We start from the raw sequence: 21,635 nt of genomic DNA, 5'->3' as shown, positions 1-21,635 counted from the left end.
TTAGTTTTTTGGTTAGGTAATTTAATGTTAGTTTTTTGTTAGCTTGTTTACTCTAATGTTAGTTTTTGGTTAGCTTGTTTACTCTAATGTTAGTTTTTTGTTAGCTTGTTTACTCTAATGTTAGTTTTTGGTTAGGTAATTTAATGTTAGTTTTTGGTTAGGTAATTTAATGTTAGTTTTTGGTTAGCTTGTTTACTCTAATGTTAGTTTTTGGTTAGCTTGTTTACTCTAATGTTAGTTTTTGGTTAGCTTGTTTACTCTAATGTTAGTTTTTGGTTAGCTTGTTTACTCTAATGTTAGTTTTTGGTTAGCTTGTTTACTCTAATGTTAGTTTTTGGTTAGCTTGTTTACTCTAATGTTAGTTTTTGGTTAGCTTGTTTACTCTAATGTTAGTTTTTGGTTAGCTTGTTTACTCTAATGTTAGTTTTTGGTTAGCTTGTTTACTCTAATGTTAGTTTTTGGTTAGCTTGTTTACTCTAATGTTAGTTTTTTGTTAGGTAATTTAATGTTAGTTTTTGGTTGTTTACTCTGTTAGTTTATGGTTAGCTTGTTTACTCTAATGTTAGTTTTTGGTTAGCTTGTTTACTCTAATGTTAGTTTTTTGTTAGCTTGTTTACTCTAATGTTAGTTTTTGGTTAGGTAATTTAATGTTAGTTTTTGGTTGTTTCCTCTGTTAGTTTTTGGTTAGCTTGTTTACTCTAATGTTAGTTTTTGGTTAGCTTGTTTACTCTAATGTTAGTTTTTGGTTAGCTTGTTTACTCTAATGTTAGTTTTTGGTCAGCTTGTTTACTCTAATGTTAGTTTCTGGTCAGCTTGTTTACTCTAATGTTAGTTTTTGGTTAGCTTGTTTACTCTAATGTTAGTTTTTGGTCAGCTTGTTTACTCTAATGTTAGTTTTTGGTCAGCTTGTTTACTCTAATGTTAGTTTTTGGTCAGCTTGTTTACTCTAATGTTAGTTTTGGTCAGCTTGTTTACTCTAATGTTAGTTTTTTTGTTAGGTAATTTAATGTTAGTTTTTGGTTGTTTACTCTGTTAGTTTTTTGTTAGCTTGTTTACTCTAATGTTAGTTTTTTGGTTAGGTAATTTAATGTTAGTTTTTGGTTAGCTTGTTTACTCTAATGTTAGTTTTTTGTTAGCTTGTTTACGCTAATGTTAGTTTTTGGTTAGCTTGTTTACTCTAATGTTAGTTTTTTGTTAGCTTGTTTACTCTAATGTTAGTTTTTTGTTAGCTTGTTTACTCTAATGTTAGTTTTTTGTTAGCTTGTTTACTCTAATGTTAGTTTTTGGTTAGGTAATTTAATGTTAGTTTTTGGTTGTTTACTCTGTTAGTTTTTGGTTAGCTTGTTTACTCTAATGTTAGTTTTTGGTTAGCTTGTTTACTCTAATGTTAGTTTTTGGTTAGCTTGTTTACTCTAATGTTAGTTTTTGGTTAGCTTGTTTACTCTAATGTTAGTTTTTGGTTAGCTTGTTTACTCTAATGTTAGTTTTTTGTTAGCTTGTTTACTCTAATGTTAGTTTTTTGTTAGCTTGTTTACTCTAATGTTAGTTTTTGGTTGTTTACTCTGTTAGTTTTTGGTTAGCTTGTTTACTCTAATGTTAGTTTCTGGTCAGCTTGTTTACTCTAATGTTAGTTTTTGGTTGTTTACTCTGTTAGTTTTTGGTTAGCTTGTTTACTCTGTTAGTTTTTGGTTAGGTAATTTAATGTTAGTTTTTGGTTGTTTACTCTGTTAGTTTTTGATTAGCTTGTTTACTCTAATGTTAGTTTTTTGGTTAGGTAATTTAATGTTAGTTTTTTGTTAGCTTGTTTACTCTAATGTTAGTTTTTGGTTAGCTTGTTTACTCTAATGTTAGTTTTTTGTTAGCTTGTTTACTCTAATGTTAGTTTTTGGTTAGGTAATTTAATGTTAGTTTTTGGTTAGCTTGTTTACTCTAATGTTAGTTTTTTGTTAGCTTGTTTACTCTAATGTTAGTTTTTGGTTAGGTAATTTAATGTTAGTTTTTGGTTGTTTACTCTGTTAGTTTTTGGTTAGCTTGTTTACTCTAATGTTAGTTTTTGGTTAGCTTGTTTACTCTAATGTTAGTTTTTGGTTAGCTTGTTTACTCTAATGTTAGTTTTTTGTTAGCTTGTTTACTCTAATGTTAGTTTTTTGTTAGCTTGTTTACTCTAATGTTAGTTTTTGGTTAGGTAATTTAATGTTAGTTTTTGGTTGTTTACTCTGTTAGTTTTTGGTTAGCTTGTTTACTCTAATGTTAGTTTTTGGTTAGCTTGTTTACTCTAATGTTAGTTTTTGATTAGCTTGTTTACTCTAATGTTAGTTTTTGGTTAGGTAATTTAATGTTAGTTTTTGGTTGTTTACTCTGTTAGTTTTTGGTTAGCTTGTTTACTCTAATGTTAGTTTCTGGTCAGCTTGTTTACTCTAATGTTAGTTTTTGGTCAGCTTGTTTACTCTAATGTTAGTTTTTTGGTTAGGTAATTTAATGTTAGTTTTTGGTTAGCTTGTTTACTCTAATGTTAGTTTTTTGTTAGCTTGTTTACTCTAATGTTAGTTTTTGGTTGTTTACTCTGTTAGTTTTTTGTTAGCTTGTTTACTCTAATGTTAGTTTTTTGGTTAGGTAATTTAATGTTAGTTTTTGGTTAGCTTGTTTACTCTAATGTTAGTTTTTTGTTAGCTTGTTTACGCTAATGTTAGTTTTTGGTTAGCTTGTTTACTCTAATGTTAGTTTTTTGTTAGCTTGTTTACTCTAATGTTAGTTTTTTGTTAGCTTGTTTACTCTAATGTTAGTTTTTTGTTAGCTTGTTTACTCTAATGTTAGTTTTTGGTTAGGTAATTTAATGTTAGTTTTTGGTTGTTTACTCTGTTAGTTTTTGGTTAGCTTGTTTACTCTAATGTTAGTTTTTGGTTAGCTTGTTTACTCTAATGTTAGTTTTTGGTTAGGTAATTTAATGTTAGTTTTTGGTTAGCTTGTTTACTCTAATGTTAGTTTTTTGTTAGCTTGTTTACTCTAATGTTAGTTTTTGGTTAGGTAATTTAATGTTAGTTTTTGGTTGTTTACTCTGTTAGTTTTTGGTTAGCTTGTTTACTCTAATGTTAGTTTTTGGTTAGCTTGTTTACTCTAATGTTAGTTTTTGGTTAGCTTGTTTACTCTAATGTTAGTTTTTGGTTAGCTTGTTTACTCTAATGTTAGTTTTTGGTTAGGTAATTTAATGTTAGTTTTTGGTTAGCTTGTTTACTCTAATGTTAGTTTTTGGTTAGGTAATTTAATGTTAGTTTTTGGTTAGCTTGTTTACTCTAATGTTAGTTTTTGGTCAGCTTGTTTACTCTAATGTTAGTTTTGGTCAGCTTGTTTACTCTAATGTTAGTTTTTTTGTTAGGTAATTTAATGTTAGTTTTTGGTTGTTTACTCTGTTAGTTTTTTGTTAGCTTGTTTACTCTAATGTTAGTTTTTTGGTTAGGTAATTTAATGTTAGTTTTTGGTTAGCTTGTTTACTCTAATGTTAGTTTTTTGTTAGCTTGTTTACGCTAATGTTAGTTTTTGGTTAGCTTGTTTACTCTAATGTTAGTTTTTTGTTAGCTTGTTTACTCTAATGTTAGTTTTTTGTTAGCTTGTTTACTCTAATGTTAGTTTTTTGTTAGCTTGTTTACTCTAATGTTAGTTTTTGGTTAGGTAATTTAATGTTAGTTTTTGGTTGTTTACTCTGTTAGTTTTTGGTTAGCTTGTTTACTCTAATGTTAGTTTTTGGTTAGCTTGTTTACTCTAATGTTAGTTTTTGGTTAGCTTGTTTACTCTAATGTTAGTTTTTGGTTAGCTTGTTTACTCTAATGTTAGTTTTTGGTTAGCTTGTTTACTCTAATGTTAGTTTTTTGTTAGCTTGTTTACTCTAATGTTAGTTTTTTGTTAGCTTGTTTACTCTAATGTTAGTTTTTGGTTGTTTACTCTGTTAGTTTTTGGTTAGCTTGTTTACTCTAATGTTAGTTTCTGGTCAGCTTGTTTACTCTAATGTTAGTTTTTGGTTGTTTACTCTGTTAGTTTTTGGTTAGCTTGTTTACTCTGTTAGTTTTTGGTTAGGTAATTTAATGTTAGTTTTTGGTTGTTTACTCTGTTAGTTTTTGATTAGCTTGTTTACTCTAATGTTAGTTTTTTGGTTAGGTAATTTAATGTTAGTTTTTTGTTAGCTTGTTTACTCTAATGTTAGTTTTTGGTTAGCTTGTTTACTCTAATGTTAGTTTTTTGTTAGCTTGTTTACTCTAATGTTAGTTTTTGGTTAGGTAATTTAATGTTAGTTTTTGGTTAGCTTGTTTACTCTAATGTTAGTTTTTTGTTAGCTTGTTTACTCTAATGTTAGTTTTTGGTTAGGTAATTTAATGTTAGTTTTTGGTTGTTTACTCTGTTAGTTTTTGGTTAGCTTGTTTACTCTAATGTTAGTTTTTGGTTAGCTTGTTTACTCTAATGTTAGTTTTTGGTTAGCTTGTTTACTCTAATGTTAGTTTTTGGTTAGGTAATTTAATGTTAGTTTTTGGTTGTTTACTCTGTTAGTTTTTGGTTAGCTTGTTTACTCTAATGTTAGTTTTTGGTTAGCTTGTTTACTCTAATGTTAGTTTTTGATTAGCTTGTTTACTCTAATGTTAGTTTTTGGTTAGGTAATTTAATGTTAGTTTTTGGTTGTTTACTCTGTTAGTTTTTGGTTAGCTTGTTTACTCTAATGTTAGTTACTGGTCAGCTTGTTTACTCTAATGTTAGTTTTTGGTCAGCTTGTTTACTCTAATGTTAGTTTTGGTCAGCTTGTTTACTCTAATGTTAGTTTTTTTGTTAGGTAATTTAATGTTAGTTTTTGGTTGTTTACTCTGTTAGTTTTTGGTTAGCTTGTTTACTCTAATGTTAGTTTTTGGTTAGGTAATTTAATGTTAGTTTTTGGTTGTTTACTCTGTTAGTTTTTGATTAGCTTGTTTACTCTAATGTTAGTTTTTTGGTTAGGTAATTTAATGTTAGTTTTTTGTTAGCTTGTTTACTCTAATGTTAGTTTTTGGTTAGCTTGTTTACTCTAATGTTAGTTTTTTGTTAGCTTGTTTACTCTAATGTTAGTTTTTGGTTAGCTTGTTTACTCTAATGTTAGTTTTTGGTTAGGTAATTTAATGTTAGTTTTTGGTTAGCTTGTTTACTCTAATGTTAGTTTTTTGTTAGCTTGTTTACTCTAATGTTAGTTTTTGGTTAGGTAATTTAATGTTAGTTTTTGGTTGTTTACTCTGTTAGTTTTTGGTTAGCTTGTTTACTCTAATGTTAGTTTTTGGTTAGCTTGTTTACTCTAATGTTAGTTTTTGGTTAGCTTGTTTACTCTAATGTTAGTTTTTGGTTAGCTTGTTTACTCTAATGTTAGTTTTTGGTTAGGTAATTTAATGTTAGTTTTTGGTTAGCTTGTTTACTCTAATGTTAGTTTTTGGTTAGGTAATTTAATGTTAGTTTTTGGTTAGCTTGTTTACTCTAATGTTAGTTTTTGGTTAGCTTGTTTACTCTAATGTTAGTTTTTGGTTAGGTAATTTAATGTTAGTTTTTGGTTGTTTACTCTGTTAGTTTTTGATTAGCTTGTTTACTCTAATGTTAGTTTTTTGGTTAGGTAATTTAATGTTAGTTTTTGGTTAGCTTGTTTACTCTAATGTTAGTTTTTGGTTAGGTAATTTAATGTTAGTTTTTGGTTGTTTACTCTGTTAGTTTTTGATTAGCTTGTTTACTCTAATGTTAGTTTTTTGGTTAGGTAATTTAATGTTAGTTTTTGGTTAGCTTGTTTACTCTAATGTTAGTTTTTTGTTAGCTTGTTTACTCTAATGTTAGTTTTTGGTTAGGTAATTTAATGTTAGTTTTTGGTTAGCTTGTTTACTCTAATGTTAGTTTTTGGTTAGGTAATTTAATGTTAGTTTTTGGTTAGCTTGTTTACTCTAATGTTAGTTTTTGGTTAGCTTGTTTACTCTAATGTTAGTTTTTGGTTAGGTAATTTAATGTTAGTTTTTGGTTGTTTACTCTGTTAGTTTTTGATTAGCTTGTTTACTCTAATGTTAGTTTTTTGGTTAGGTAATTTAATGTTAGTTTTTGGTTAGCTTGTTTACTCTAATGTTAGTTTTTGGTTAGGTAATTTAATGTTAGTTTTTGGTTGTTTACTCTGTTAGTTTTTGATTAGCTTGTTTACTCTAATGTTAGTTTTTTGGTTAGGTAATTTAATGTTAGTTTTTGGTTAGCTTGTTTACTCTAATGTTAGTTTTTTGTTAGCTTGTTTACTCTAATGTTAGTTTTTGGTTAGGTAATTTAATGTTAGTTTTTGGTTGTTTACTCTGTTAGTTTTTGGTTAGCTTGTTTACTCTAATGTTAGTTTTTGGTTAGCTTGTTTACTCTAATGTTAGTTTTTGGTTAGCTTGTTTACTCTAATGTTAGTTTTTGGTCAGCTTGTTTACTCTAATGTTAGTTTTTGGTCAGCTTGTTTACTCTAATGTTAGTTTTGGTCAGCTTGTTTACTCTAATGTTAGTTTTTGGTCAGCTTGTTTACTCTAATGTTAGTTTTGGTTAGCTTGTTTACTCTAATGTTAGTTTTTGGTTAGGTAATTTAATGTTAGTTTTTGGTTGTTTACTCTTTTAGTTTTTGATTAGCTTGTTTACTCTAATGTTAGTTTTTTGGTTAGGTAATTTAATGTTAGTTTTTGGTTAGCTTGTTTACTCCAAAGTTAGTTTTTGGTTAGGTAATTTAATGTTAGTTTTTGGTTAGCTTGTTTACTCCAAAGTTAGTTTTTGGTTAGGTAATTTAATGTTAGTTTTTGGTTAGCTTGTTTACTCCAATGTTAGTTTCTAGTTAGGTAATTTAATGTTAGTTTTTGGTTAGCTTGTTTACTCCAATGTTAGTTTTTTGGTTAGCTTGTTTACTCTAATGTTTTTGGTTAGCCTGTTTAATGTTAGTTTTTAGTTAGGTAATTTAATGTTAGTTTTTGGTGAGCTTGTTTACTTCAATGTTAGTTTTTGGTTAGCAAATTTAATGTTAGTTTTTGGTTAGTTTGTTTACTCTAATGTTAGTTAGAAGCCTGGAAAATAATTTAAGGTATCTACCTGGACCTTAAAGACCACTACTCTAAAAGTTAATTAAAGGTACACCACATGCACTTCTCTAGGTAAAAGTTATATACTAAAGGTACAGAACCATTTTAATTAAATGACACTGGAAGAGTAAAAGCATGGTGTATGTCTACAATAAATAAATAAATAAAAAGGGTCATATGTGCGAGTCGGTTCTCACGTAAAAGAACTGAATCATGGAACCGACTCGGTCGCGGATGACACATCACTCACTGGCTCATTAACTGCACCTTGCAGAAACATCAAGAGTTTTTTATTAAAAAAAAAAAAACATTTTGATTGTGAGTTTCTGTGCCTATTTCCATGGCTGAAGTGGCTAACAAAGACAAAGAAAAGGTGAGAAAGATATTATGGTTGTTAAAAAGCACATTAACATTCTATAAGAGAGCATATTAAAGTAAATGTTTACTTTTCATATTAACAATAATTAGTAAAAAAAAAAAAAAGTCGGGGAGTGGGTGTATGCTGTTTGTATATGATAATTATTTTGTTCAGTAGTTTTAACCTGATTTCTGATGTAATATTTAATGTGTGTCATTTAAAACTGAATCATCGACCTGACTAGCAAGGCACGCTACGTCGCCATGACAACGGAAATACGCGTTTGACAAGAACGAGCTTTCTAATTGGTCCGGTTCTTTCAGACGTCATTTCCTGTCGTTTAACGATGAAATCTGATTGGTCAGCATTTATCCGAGAAAATAAAGTTGTTTAAAACTCTCAGACTGGAACGTGTGTGACTTTTTAACACGTTTACTGAATATGCAAGCGACAGGGCACAGGTAATACCACTTATATTTAATAAAATATTGTTTTTGATACGTCTGATATTTCAAAACAAATAGAAACTTGGAGAATATGGACTCATTTATGCCATATCTATTCTATCTAAGTCGAAAGTATACACAATAGCTTGTCGATATATGTAATTATTTAAGTGGCAGCTAACAACATTTATGTATACGTAATTAATTAATTTCAAACGTCTTTCAAACCGCGTCCTAGCAATAACAAATGTATTTTCTGTTGCCATGACTATCTAACATGCTTGCAGCTGTGTCCAGGAAAAACAAACAAAACAAATAAACAAACATTGGGTGTGGTGAGGTAAAGTTTGTCACAATTACCATGTACACTTTGTTTGTTTGTTTGTTTAACTTAATTGGATTGATAAAACAAATATTAAAATAAATCAATAAACTAAATTTATAACATAAAATAAAGATTTATTCTAAATCCAGTTAATATCTGTACACGTGACTTCCTGCTCACGTGACCATAAAGTGTTTTAACTTGATTAAATAGCTTTGACAAAAGCACTAGTCCAGTATCTTATAGCCCTCACTGCATATCTGATTGTTACTTGCTTTATTTCAGGCTGAAGAATCAGAATCAGAATCATGGGTCAGAGACAGGTTCAGAATCATTACAGCAGGGGATTAGAGCAGAGGAACGTCAGCAGAGGGAGCTGAAAGACTACAAACCAACACAACCTGAGAAACCCTGCACAGCTGAGCAGGTCATCTACAGTTTTGGGAACCTTATAGTTCATATGCAGAGTTTTTCACTGTGGCCACTTAAACAAGCACCAGCAAGAACTGATGTGTTACAATCCCTTATACAACAGACACAGTGTGGGAAATAACGAATTTTAAGCAGACTGTCACAGGACAGACAAATGTCTTCTCAGCTATCTCCAGGCACATTTTTGTGATCTTCAAAGGCCAAATTACACTCGACATTAGTTGCTAATTACACGACAAATTGAATATAATTCACACGAAAATGTCAGAAGATTCAAGAAAAACATGCTTAAAGTTCTACCCAAGAAAACCGTAGCGCACACAGGTCAGTTCCATGTCTCGAAAAAAGTATGGGGGGCCAAGGATGGTTCAGTTGGTTACAACTTACTGGCACTCATATATGATTATTTTTATACCATGTTTATAATAAGTCTATAAGAAATGTAGTAATTAACAATACAACTATTCTTACATAATAGAGTTAAAATGTTGAGTACGAGATTCCAAGTAACTTATCTCATTATCTCTATCCGCTTTATCCTGTTCTACAGGGTCGCAGGCAAGCTGGAGCCTATCCCAGCTGACTACGGGCGAAAGGCGGGGTACACCCTGGACAAGTCGCCAGGTCATCACAGGGCTGACACATAGACACAGACAACCATTCACACTCACATTCACACCTACGGCCAATTTAGAGTCACCAGTTAACCTAACCTGCATGTCTTTGGACTGTGGGGGAAACCAGAGCACCCGGAGGAAACCCACGCAGACACAGGGAGAACATGCAAACTCCACACAGAAAGGCCACTGGGCTCGAACCCGGACCTTCTTGCTCTGAGGCGACAGCGCTAACCACTACACCACCATGCCGCCCCAAGTAACTTTGTAACAAAATGTTTTTTAATGACTCAAAACTAGACACAGCAATATCATTTGGCATTCAGACTCAAATCTGCTGGAATAGAACATAGAAAATAAAAAATCTATTAAAATATAAATCTACATCCTACAAAGCATATGACTATGACTGACATTCTTATTATGAAGAAAAAATGCACATAATAATAATAATAATAACCATTGATTGGCAGTTTGGCACTCAACATAATACTGTACTGCAACGTTGCATGTAAACTGAACTCTTAATCAACTGACTGGATCAATCAGATACTGTCAACTCTAAAACACTAGTTCAAATGAATCGTGCAATAAAAATAACAGTGAATACTGAGTGTATTATTATTGTCTTGTTTAGTATGCCACTCGGGGAGAGGGATGTGCCTGTAAATTTTGGCGGGGCTAGGGCCTTCGGTGGCTGAGTTATGAATTTTTAAATTCAGGCCCACGGGGGCCCTCGTTTCACAGGCCATGTTACGACATAATGTATTCGCCCAGTGTAACATTTGGAAGAAAATTAGAAGTAGATTATACCCATATCTTTACAAATTTTCTTGGGCCGTCTGGTTTGATGCTTTTGAAATACAGACAGACATATTCAAATTATTTTTTTTATCAGCCATCCCGTCCGATGCTTTTGAAATAAAGACAGACAAATGCGAAAATTACCAGTCAATGTCCACCGGTCCAGCCTTATTTCACACACTGTAGACATTATTAATTTTTCCAGCACTGCTGAATTCTGAAACCTGATTGGTCAGAAGATGTTGATTAACTTTCTAACAGCAAGTTAAACAGAAGTGCTGTAGTTTAAAAAAAAAAAGAGCTTGTCTCGCAGACGTTCCACAAATCTGATGATGTAACTATCTATAAATGGTTAAAATTGATTGTGTGATTCATTAATACATTTAAAATAGGAATTTAAAATAGGTTAATATGGGACGGCCTTGGGCTGAGGTGCCCTTGAGCGAGGCACCTAACTCCCAACTGCTCTCCAGGTGCTGTTAGCGTGGCTGCCCAGTGCTCTGGGTACGTGTGTGTGTGCTCATTGCTCACGTGTGTTCACTGCTTCAGATGGGTTAAATGCAGAGAGGAATTTCACAAGTGTGTGATAAATAAAGTTGTGCTTTCTTTCTTTCTTTCTTTCTTTCTTTCTTTTGCAAATTGCTGTGGTATAAGAGGAACAAAATGCTTTGGATATGCTGTTATTGGAAAATAACACTTTGCACACCCTGTCATGTATTATTCTTTACTTAACCATAGAAAACCTGGATCTATGGACATAATTCACCAGTACACACACACACACACACACACTCCTGCATTAGTATTAGGTCTACAGTACCAATCAACAGTTTGGACAGTGAATTCTAATTCACTGCTAATTAACATTTACAGCAAAATTGAAACGTAAGCAGAATAACCTTAACGTTTTTCTACTCCTTGTTGGAACACTCCACTTTTCTGTCTTGTATCCTACCTTCATGGCACCACACACGTGTATACAGGTAGTCGTTGACTTACGACCGATCGGCTTTACGACCGTCTGGTTATGACTGGCAAGTGTTTCCCAGCTGAGCTAGCTGAGCGTACGACAGTTTCTGCCCCAGCTCCCGGCAGCACCTCTCGCCGCGTACAACAGTTTCCACCCCAGCTCCAGGCACATGCGCAGTCTCTCCCTCGCGCACTCCATCATACAGTTTCCGCCCCAGCTCCTGGTTTATGAAACGAGCAAATGCTCCCGCCAGCCCGAGCGCTGCAACAGCTGATGATGACGTAGACGACCCACAGCCAAGCACCAGTGATGCCAGCGGTCACTAAATTTTGTAGTTTGCTATGTTTTACATTTGTATTTTGGTATGTTTCAAACTAAAATGTTTTCTATTTTTCACACCTGTATTTCGTATTTTTTGTTTTGCACATATTAAACGAATTGTACTGTACGCAGTGTAGTATGCAGTGTTTGACTTAAACCAAGTAATGAGCCAAGGTAATGAAATAAGAAAATGTTGATAAAATAAGACTTTAAGATGATTACAATATCATTACACATCACAATATACTTACTTTCATTTAACATAGGCCGACTTACGACCAGAACGGTTTACGACCGGTCAGTCGTAACCAAACGCTGTCGTAAGTCAACGACTACCTGTAATTACTTTTGTCTTGTTTCATTGTTTTTATCACATAAGTTCTGGATTTTAAATGTGTATTTATTATCCAAATTTGAATATCGGCCAATTTTAATTGAATGGATTAACTCATATTGCAGTTTTAAACACCTGCATTGAAAGCATCACATTCACAACATATCATGAAATAATGATAGCAATGTTACAGTAAGAGCCTTGCTTTACCCGTGGTTTTGTTCTCTTATAAGGGAGGCACATGTGACTCAGAGCTGATGAGAGCAATGAAAGAGAGGGATGGCTTGAAAAGCATGCTGAATAAATACAAGCGCCACCTGTCTGAGATCCAAGCCAACGTTCGGGTGCTTACAGCCGAGCGGGACAAGACCAGAATGCACTATCAGCAGGTACAGCACACTCAGATCTACCAAGTTCCAGCATGCACTGGTTTAGTTTTATTGAAGACATGATCACACAACCTTCCTCTGAAAAACTTGGAAATATTTTGAGATGCATGCTTAGCCTGTTGTTCAGGATGGTTGCCTGGCTGATGAAATGAAATAAAGGAACTGTGATCAGCTCGGATCCTGACCAGGATAAAGCTGTTATTGAAGATGAATGAATGAATGAATGAATGAATTTTTTCACAGATTAAAGTAAAAACAGAAATGTCCAGATATTTGTTCTCGCTCCTACTTCCTGCTGTGTACAGGCTCAGGAAGAGATTGCAAAACTCAGACGTGATGTGTTGAAATCAATGGAATCCCAGGGATCGAAATACAACGCGACGGCTCAGAGTGTCCTGAAACGCCTGGAAACGGAGAGAGATGACGCGATGTCCAATCTTCACCACATGAGCACAGAGAGAGACAGCCTGAAAGAGAGACTCAAGGTAGAATATTTACTGGAAGACAGCTGAAGAATGAGACTCACTATAAGACCCAGAGAGATCAGCTTTGAGAGAGAAAGAGATTTGTGATAAGTGGCAAAGAAAATGGTAGCCTAAGGGTAAAGGGTATAGAAAGTGAGACTCAAAGACGGCCTTTGAAAGGACAGCAACTTGACAAAGAGAGAAAAGAATTGAGAAACATTCTCAAGATTTTGGCACAAGTGTGAAAGCCCTTTTCAAACACAGAGGTGGTCCAAGCCAGTCTTGTCAACACTTAAAAACTTAGTCAATGGCAGCTGCTGTAGTATAGGAGGAATAAAAAGCTTTGCGACATGCTGTTATAGAAAAATAATCAATGACCGGGTATGTGATGTGACAGCAATTGCTAATGGTTACTATTGTTTACATTTATTAATGAATGACGTCATATTTTTAACCATTTTTAATTACATTGAATGTTGTGGGCAAGTTGTTTCCTGTTATCATTTTCCCCTCAACTTGAAATTCCTACTCAGAAACTTGGCAAGATGTCCTCAACTCTGATTTCAGCATACAGTGGTGCTTGAAAGTTTGTGAACCCTTTAGAATTTTCTATATTTCTGCAAATATGATCTAAAACATCATCAGATTTTCACACAAGTCCTAAAAGTAGATAAAGAGAACCCAGTTAAACAAATGAGACAAAAATATTACACTTGGTCATTTATTTATTGAGGAAAATGATCCAATATTACATATCTGTGAATAATGGAAAATTAATAGTTGTGTATGTGTAGGTTGTCCCCAGTCTGTGCATTTGTTTGTGTGCATATGTATTATATTCCAACATGGACTCTTTTCCTGTGTGTTGTCTCAGATCTCACAGGAGACCTCGATTAGTGAGAGAGCTCACTTGGAGCAGAGAGTGGAGGACCTGCAGAATGCCTTACAGACAGTAAGAAGTGTTTAAACACTGAAATCATTACACACTCTTAAACGAGTTCAGGTCAGTACACTGAGCTTAACTGAAGAAGCTTCATGACTGACTTGAGATCAGTCCTTAGGACCAGATGAACAGTGTAAATAAAATGCTAGGATCCTAGTATTAAGTGAAGTAACTAAAGGTCTCCAGCATAATTCACACAGAGATGACATTCAGTGGCTTCCACAAACAAAATGATGTCATTGCGGAGAAAATGGACATCATACAGACCTGATGATTTGTTCCTCTGGTATTAAAGCATGATGTCTGTGCACAGCTGGAACAGGAGCGAGCTGAGCATAAGAGCAGACAGGCGCAGATGAGGGAGGCCATGACTGGTCTGGAGGAGCAGATGAACACGCTAGGCAAAAAGCTGGGCGCTACTGAAGGTGAACTCAGCTGCCTCAAGAATGAATGCAGCATGCTCAGGTTAGTCCACACCATGGTGCAGTACTACCCTATTTATTATAACTGTCTTTTTACTCTAAAACATTTCTAAAACTAGTTTCACCGAACACTAGTGTTGTGATTGGTTGTTTCAGAAGTGTCTGAAGGTGCAGTAGTAGGAGTAGTACTCATAGTAGTAGTAGTAGCAGCAGCAGTAGTAGGTTTATTATTGTTAGTAGTAATAGTTATATTATTATTATTATTGTTATTATTATGTTATAGTAGTAGTAGGTATATTATTATTAGTAGTAGTTATAGTAGTAGTAGAAATAGTAGTAGTTATATTATTATTATTGTTTTAGTAGTAGTAGTAATTAGTAGTAGTAGTAGTCATAGAAGAATTAGTAGTATAGTAGTAGTAATATTATTTTATTATTATTAGTAGTAATTACACGCATTATTACATTATTACACGCGTTATTACATGCGTTATTACATGCGTTATTACACATGTTATTACATTGTTATTACACGCGTTATTACATTGTTAATACATGCATTACATTGTTATTACACACTATTACACATGTTATTATATGCATTAATTACACTCATTCACACATTGCATTGTTATTACACTTATTACACTCGTTATTACATTAGTTATTACACTTGTATTACACTCGTTATTACATTGTTATTACAGGTTATTACACATTATTACACACATTTTCATTGTTATTACACGTGTTGTTACATTGTTATTACACGCATTGTTATTACACGCGTTATAACACTCGTTATTACACACATTATTACATTGTTATTGCACTTGTTATTGCACATGCATTATTACATGCTTGTTATTGTTATGCATGTTATTATATGTATGATTATATGTATGATGTAGTCCACCGGGGGCGAGGTATTGTTTTTGGTGGGGTTTCTTTGTTATTACACTCGTTGTTATTATTATTATTTTTCTGTCATGTTTGGCCTTATTTGAGGCATTTCCCATGCATGAAAACTCATGAAATTTGATATGCTTCTCAGCCACAGCCCCGGGCATGGCCCAGGGACTTTATAGCGCCCCTTTTTCCATTTCCCTTTGAAATGAATCGGTAGAACTTTGGAGTGATGTCATAAGGCCATTTGGAGTGATGATGACACATGGTCATTTTTAACATACTCCTCCTAGACGGTTCATCAGATTCATGTCAAACTTGGCAAACATGATGCCAAGATATTGCTGATGTTGAATTACGAAGGGATTTTTGACATGTTGCAATATGTTGAAATGGCAATATTATGAATTGTAGGGATTTTTGCGAAGGGATTCTTGATATCTTATTTGATTCTGACACACACTGCACACACACAGTCTTTGTCTATCTCTCATCCGTCAAGCAGTCATGGAATTTGCAACATGCACATCACAAAGTAGGCAACTATGCATTAAAAAATAATCTAAGACATGAAATCTGATTGGCCCCCACATCAGTTACCAAATTTTTTTCTCATGGCTAGATTTTGTGAGTTGATTTAATTTACCTGCAGTGAATGAGCTCTCTCTTTCTGGTTCCTGTAAATGTGACAGGCTTTCTAACACCCAAACAGAGAATACTCTGAATGAGACCCAGAAGCGGCTGATTAACAGGATTAAAGATCTGCAGCGAGTGCAGGAAAAGAATAAACAGCTGGATGAAAAGAACGGTAAGGGTTTTATTACTACATGGCATTAGGAGGTGACACTTGCCAAATGCTCTGATGCACCGACGGCGGTGGTGTTTTTGTTTCTGAACATTTTAAGATTTGTCTCAAAAAAATAAATAAAATACATAAATAAATAAAATTTCCAACAAGCTCATTATGTCAGACCCTGAAATGGCTTGCTGCTGTGTGAGAACCGAAAGTGGCAACACAGAATTCTTCAAAATCATCACAGGAGCGAGACAAGGCTGTCTCCTGTCACCTCTGTTTCTTCTGGTCATTGACTTTGTCATGCAGAAAGCCATGAATGGACCAACAGCTGGAATACAGTGGACTGTAGGAAGACGTCTAATGGACCTGGACTTTGCAGATGATATTGCGCTCTTGGCAGAGTCATGCCGAATGCTCCAACAAATAACGACCAGATTAGCTGAGGAAGTGGCAAAGGCGGGCCTAGGGATCAGCTCCGAGAAAACCAAGGTGATGCAGGTCAGTGGGCAAAGAGAGACGCAAATTCTTGTGAATCAAGAACCCGTTGAAGGCGTCACCAACTTCACCTACCTGGAAAGAATTATTACTAAAGAGGGGGATACGGAGATAGATGTCAACTCCAGACTCGGGTGTGCAGCAGCAGTGTTTAGAAGAATGAACAAGATCTGGGCCAGTACTTTGATTAGCAACTGTATGAAGATCCTGCTGTACCAGAGCATTGTCCCGCCAACAGCAGTCTACGCAGGAGAAACTTGGAAAATGACTGCCAAGATCACTCAGAAGTTGAACGTATTCCACCAACGGTGTATGAGCAAAATACTCAAGCTCACCTGCAGGGACAGGATCACAAACTCTGAAGTTTTGAAAAGAGCCAATTTACGCAGGCTGCAAGAGATTGTGGTGGAAAGAAGAATGAGACTTGTAGGTTATGTTTTCCAACTGCCAGAGGAACAAATACCCAAGACAGCTATAAAATGAGTACCACAAAAGGGTTGAAAGAAGAGAGGGAGACCCAAGAAGACATGGTGCGCCACCTTCAAAGAAGATCTGAAGTAACTCAATATCACCGGGGAAGATGCAGGCGATCATGCTCAAAACTGGAAGGACTGGCGACATCTTGCTGCCCGATGTACAGGTCGACTGTACGAGAGGAACTAAGAGAGAGAGAGAGAGAGAAATATTAGGCTTACGTGGTAGGAAATATTATTGGGTGTTCTATTATGGTGGTCTTTCTTGGTTCATCAGTGCTTCTCATCAGTGGTTTCTCATGAACTTATGTTCTCATGTTTAGTGATAATAGCAAATCCAGATGAATTTATCATCTCTAGAATCAGCTTTTAGCCTTTTGGTAACTGATTTGTAATTCTTCCATCTCATGAAATTACAAGAATATGTCAAACATAACAATTCCTCTGTGTGTGAGTAGATTCTTTGCTGAAGAATGTAACGGTTCTTCAAGAGCAGATGAATATACTGCAGAATACTGTTTCTGAACTGAGCCGTCACAGAGATACTCTACAGGTACAGCTAGAGAGAAAGAATGCCCTGCACTACTCCACTACCAGAGAACTGGATGATAAGGTAACCACGCATCAGTGCATCCACACAGATAAACACACACTTAACACAACCTGTTGTAGATGTAATCACACACTTACGGAATTCAATAACTGAATAATTATGAGGTTATGATCTTGGAAATGTCGGAATTTAATTCAGAAGCGTTATTTAAATAGTTTCGGCTGGCGTTGGGTGGTATATCAGATATATTCCATTCAGCTAGCATGATATTGAACGAGTGGAAGACGAGTTCAATATCATGCTAGCTGAATGGAATATATCCGATATACCACAAAAAAAGCCATTATTATTATTATCTCATCTCATTATCTCTAGCCGCTTTATCCTGTTCTACAGGGTCGCAGGCAAGCTGGCGCCTATCCCAGCTGACTACGGGCGAAAGGCGGGGTACACCCTGGACAAGTCGCCAGGTCATCACAGGGCTGACACATAAACACAGACAACCATTCACACTCACATTCACACCTACGGTCAATTTAGAGTCACCAGTTAACCTAACCTGCATGTCTTTGGACTGTGGGGGAAACCGGAGCACCCGGAGGAAACCCATGCAGACACGGGGAGAACATGCAAACTCCACACAGAAAGGCCCTTGCTGGCCACGGGGCTCGAACCCGGACCTTCTTGCTGTGAGGCGACAGCGCTAACCACTACACCACCGTGCCGCCCCATTATTATTATTATTATTATTATTATTATTATAATACATAAACACACTCTTCATATCAGCATCCCAGCATTGTCAAAGGCCAACACTAGCTTACCCACAAGTCAGCACAGTCATCACAGCAGTCATCTTCCAGCCGGTGTAGCGTTCATCAGTAGTGTTGGTGAATGCTAATAAAGCAGTCAAGCCAGTGCAATTGAGAGCAAGTAGCACAGGCTAACGACCAAGAAACTAAGGTTTTTGTCTCCAGACTTTTCTTCCACACACGCTCACTTGCTACAGTATTTTCATTCATACTCAAGTATTCATTTCCCGATGTCATTTACTTAGTTACTTTTAAAATCAACATTGACAACTAGGGTTAGACACACAATGCAGCTACCTGACAGTCTGCCACTAATCCCTTGCAAAATCCTTTGCCCTGTTGCTTTTTTGGGGTCTGGCTAAGTTTTGGCTGAGCTGAAGTCCCAGCTCTAATAGTAACGGTTCGCCACTGCTTGTAAATATGCTTGAAGAATAGCTAATGAAGTTTTGCTAGCCTTTCAGGTGTTCAACACGTCTTTCTCTTTCCTGGCGAATAAAGAAATGTTTCTGCGCATGCGCAGCAGAAAACTCTCTCATTGGATAGTCGCATCAGCTCCAACGTGTGACGTCATGTTGTCTTGACAACCATGCAATATCATAAACCCAATTCAACGCTCATTCTCCATTGGGTAGAGTGACGTAATACACGTAGAATAAGTGATTTGCTAACAGTATTGCATGTTATCAAACCAAATGAATGGAACCTGCTAGAAGGGAATAGAACATATTTTTATTCAGTCGAAAAGTGTGTAATAATTACTAATATTCCACTACTTTCAGGAAAACTTAATCCACAGTATGAGCCTACAGATCGAAGATCTCGAAGCTGATCTAGAGTGAGTGGCTGTTCCTTTCAAATAAACCATCTTTAAGTCTATAACTATAAACATTTGTAAACATTTAAAGGTCCCATGGCATGAAATTTTCACTTTCTGAGGTTTTTTAACATTAAAATGAGTTCCTCTGACCTTCTTAAGTCACCCCAGTGGCTAGAAATTTCATAATGTGTAAACCAAACTATGCCCAACATTTGAGAATGGCGCATCAAAACGGCGCGTTGATAAACTCTTCCCTTGCCTACGTCAGCAAGGAAGATGATCCCCACGCCCCCCCTCTGGATTCCCACCCACTGTATGGATTGCCCGCCCAGCTCAAAAGTTGCCACCAAACATGGAAGTTGCGCTGTACATGGATGTGACAACACAGAAAGGAGTCTATTTTTACTGCCGACGGGAGAGCCCCTGAAGACGCAGTGGCTTAATTTTATTTACTCCAATAATACGCCGTCAAGTCTACCTAAGACGGTGTATGTTTGTCGGAAGCATTTTCCTGATGAATGTTTCCACAACTTGGGACAGTACAGGGCAGGTTTTGCACATCAACTGTCACTGAAGCCTGGGTCCGTACCAAGCATCCCTGCCGCATCAGCAACAAACACCGAACAAGTAAGTGTATAACTGTTAAGTCGTTTTGCCGTGCTTTAAAATCGGTGCCACGTTAGCCTTGCAATGGCTACATTAGCTGTGCAGCTAACCGCTTCCTGCAGTTAGCCAGGTACTCTGCGCTACAAAACCAAAAAGCATGCAGCATGCTCTGTTATAATAGCCAATCAAAACAGTTTTTACAAAGACACCCACATTCTTTTTTTTAAGTCACTCGTTCATTTTATTTGTTTGTTTGTTCAGTAAAAACCCAAACATTTGTTGAATTTATTTTATTTCCTCGCGTCGCACCTTAATGACGTCAGCGCGCAGTATTTTTCCCTTCGCGGTTTGTTCCTTCTCTCTCGCCATAGTAAGACACCCACATCTGCTTGTTCTGACCCACTGGAGGTAGCGTCACAGTGCTGTTAGCCAATCAGAGGTAACACGTTTACATGTCATGAATATTAATTATAAGACCCGCCCCCACCCTCTACCCTTCCCCGCCTCCTGCTTCTCATTAGCAAAACGACGCACTGGGAAAAGCGCTGAAATGGGGCTTTCTCCCAGGAGGCTATATCTACGTGCCGAGGGTTCATTCCGAGAAAGGCTGCGGATATAACATCCGGAAACCTCCACGAGCCCATTTAAAGCATCAACAAACCACCATGCCATGGGACCTTTAAAAAGGCAGCAATCTTTGATTTTATTTTTCATTTTATGAACTTATTCCACAATTATTTTTGTACCTGCTCTGATTTTGTTCCTGAAATGCAACCTGGTATATAAAGGAATCTACAAAATATAGGAAACAACAAAATATTTGATTTGAAATTTATTCTTTGGCAAAACTCAATATAGTGTACAGTGTGTCTGGATTGTCAAATATAAACTTTCCATATCGCGTTCAAAGTCACATAAGTTGTTACCATGAGTTATTTTATCCTAAAAGGAATGTCTGTGCTGAGTGGACTTCATATGTTGCATTAATTATGTCTGTAGAGCTGCGAAGGAGGCAGTAAGAAGCAGGGATCGAGAGCTCGATGTGATGAAGAAAAAGCTGTTGGACTCTGGAGATGACCTGAATGCTGTACTGAAGCTCAAAGACACTGCGGTGAGAGATAATACACAGCTTAGAGAGGAGTTGGACCAAGTGCGACAAGACAACAAGGTGAGGAGATGTTTATTTTTGGAAGGAGTCTCCAGTGTCAGCGCTTTATAACCGTCAGGGGTAAAGCTGTATCTTTTCCAACATTGGAGGGCTTTATTGGGAATGAGACTAATTACATCTTTTTTTGGTCTGTAAGAGAGAGAAAAGAGAGGCTGGTGAGGAAGTGATGATGGTTTATAGCTGTTGTAACATAAGTGATAACAGCAAATAACTTCACTGATATTTGTAGAAATTGATAAAATGTAGGTCATGTTCTTTAGTTTATAAAAAGTAAAAAAGAAAAAAAATCCATGCCCAGTATTTCCAGGACAGGCTCCAGATCCACCATGACCCTGACCAGAGTAAAATTCTTACTGAAGACGAATGAGTGAATGAATACTAACCCATGTGATTTAGGATATAATGTAACCCCACTGGCATTCTGTCTGTCTCAGGCTTTGCAGTTCAGAGTAGACGAGGCCACTCACAAGATTGAGTTTATGGAGAGGAAAGTGCAAAATTATGATTCCGACATCTCCAATATTGAAGACCTACTGTCCTCCAAGGTATTAAACACAACTTGTTGCATGGGTTAAGACAATATTAGGCATTATAGCTGCATTGCTTCATGTCCAAAATGTATTTGTGCATCACATCACTTTGGGAAAAGCATTCAGAGTCAAAAGTGTTCATGGGGATTGTGGTCTAGAGTGATTTGTCTTGACTGTAACAATGTTTTTGAGCAGGAACAAGACTGTAAGGAGCTGCAGGAGTGTCAGATGAAGCTGAGAACCTCAGCTTCAGAGAATCGCAGACTCAGAGAAAGAGTAGCAAGTCTAGAGAGCTGTCTGAAAGAGGTGGGAGAAAAACACACTCAATTTGTCCGTATTACATTTTCATTCCATCATACAGTGATGCTTGAAAGTTTGTGAACCCTTTAGAATTTTCTATATTTCTGCATAAATGACCTAAAACATTATCAGATTTTCACACAAGTCCTAAAAGTAGATAAAAGAGAACCCAGTTAAACAAATGAGACAAAAATATTATACTTGGTCATTTATTATTTGAGGAAAATGATCCAATATTTCATATCTGTGAGTGGCAAAAGTATGTGAACCTCTAAGATTAG

At 35.7% G+C, this 21,635-nt stretch overlaps 1 protein-coding gene across 3 annotated transcripts in view; it reads left to right on the top strand.

Annotated features, from left to right (window-relative positions):
• Positions 1 to 21,635, top strand: part of tsga10 (testis specific, 10) — a 47,085-nt gene that overhangs the window by 4,693 nt on the left and 20,757 nt on the right. For 2 of the 3 annotated variants that reach the window (XM_060899517.1, XM_060899516.1), the window contains exons 1-12: positions 7,805 to 7,892; positions 8,488 to 8,629; positions 11,914 to 12,069; positions 12,375 to 12,554; positions 13,408 to 13,485; positions 13,790 to 13,941; positions 15,497 to 15,612; positions 17,027 to 17,181; positions 18,713 to 18,768; positions 20,356 to 20,524; positions 20,959 to 21,069; positions 21,250 to 21,360. In XM_060899517.1, the coding sequence (XP_060755500.1) occupies positions 7,873 to 7,892; positions 8,488 to 8,629; positions 11,914 to 12,069; positions 12,375 to 12,554; positions 13,408 to 13,485; positions 13,790 to 13,941; positions 15,497 to 15,612; positions 17,027 to 17,181; positions 18,713 to 18,768; positions 20,356 to 20,524; positions 20,959 to 21,069; positions 21,250 to 21,360 (1,446 nt within the window). In that variant the 5' untranslated portion in view covers positions 7,805 to 7,872. Of the gene's footprint in view, positions 1 to 7,804; positions 7,893 to 8,487; positions 8,630 to 11,913; positions 12,070 to 12,374; positions 12,555 to 13,407; positions 13,486 to 13,789; positions 13,942 to 15,496; positions 15,613 to 17,026; positions 17,182 to 18,712; positions 18,769 to 20,355; positions 20,525 to 20,958; positions 21,070 to 21,249; positions 21,361 to 21,635 lie in introns of those variants that run through there. The other variant, XM_060899518.1, reaches the window with a different exon arrangement.

This window comes from Neoarius graeffei, chromosome 18 (genome assembly GCF_027579695.1).
Source record: "Neoarius graeffei isolate fNeoGra1 chromosome 18, fNeoGra1.pri, whole genome shotgun sequence".
Taxonomy (NCBI): domain Eukaryota; kingdom Metazoa; phylum Chordata; class Actinopteri; order Siluriformes; family Ariidae; genus Neoarius; species Neoarius graeffei.
The sequence above is the reverse complement of the archived record's forward strand: the minus strand, read 5'-3'. Positions and strand labels throughout refer to the sequence as shown.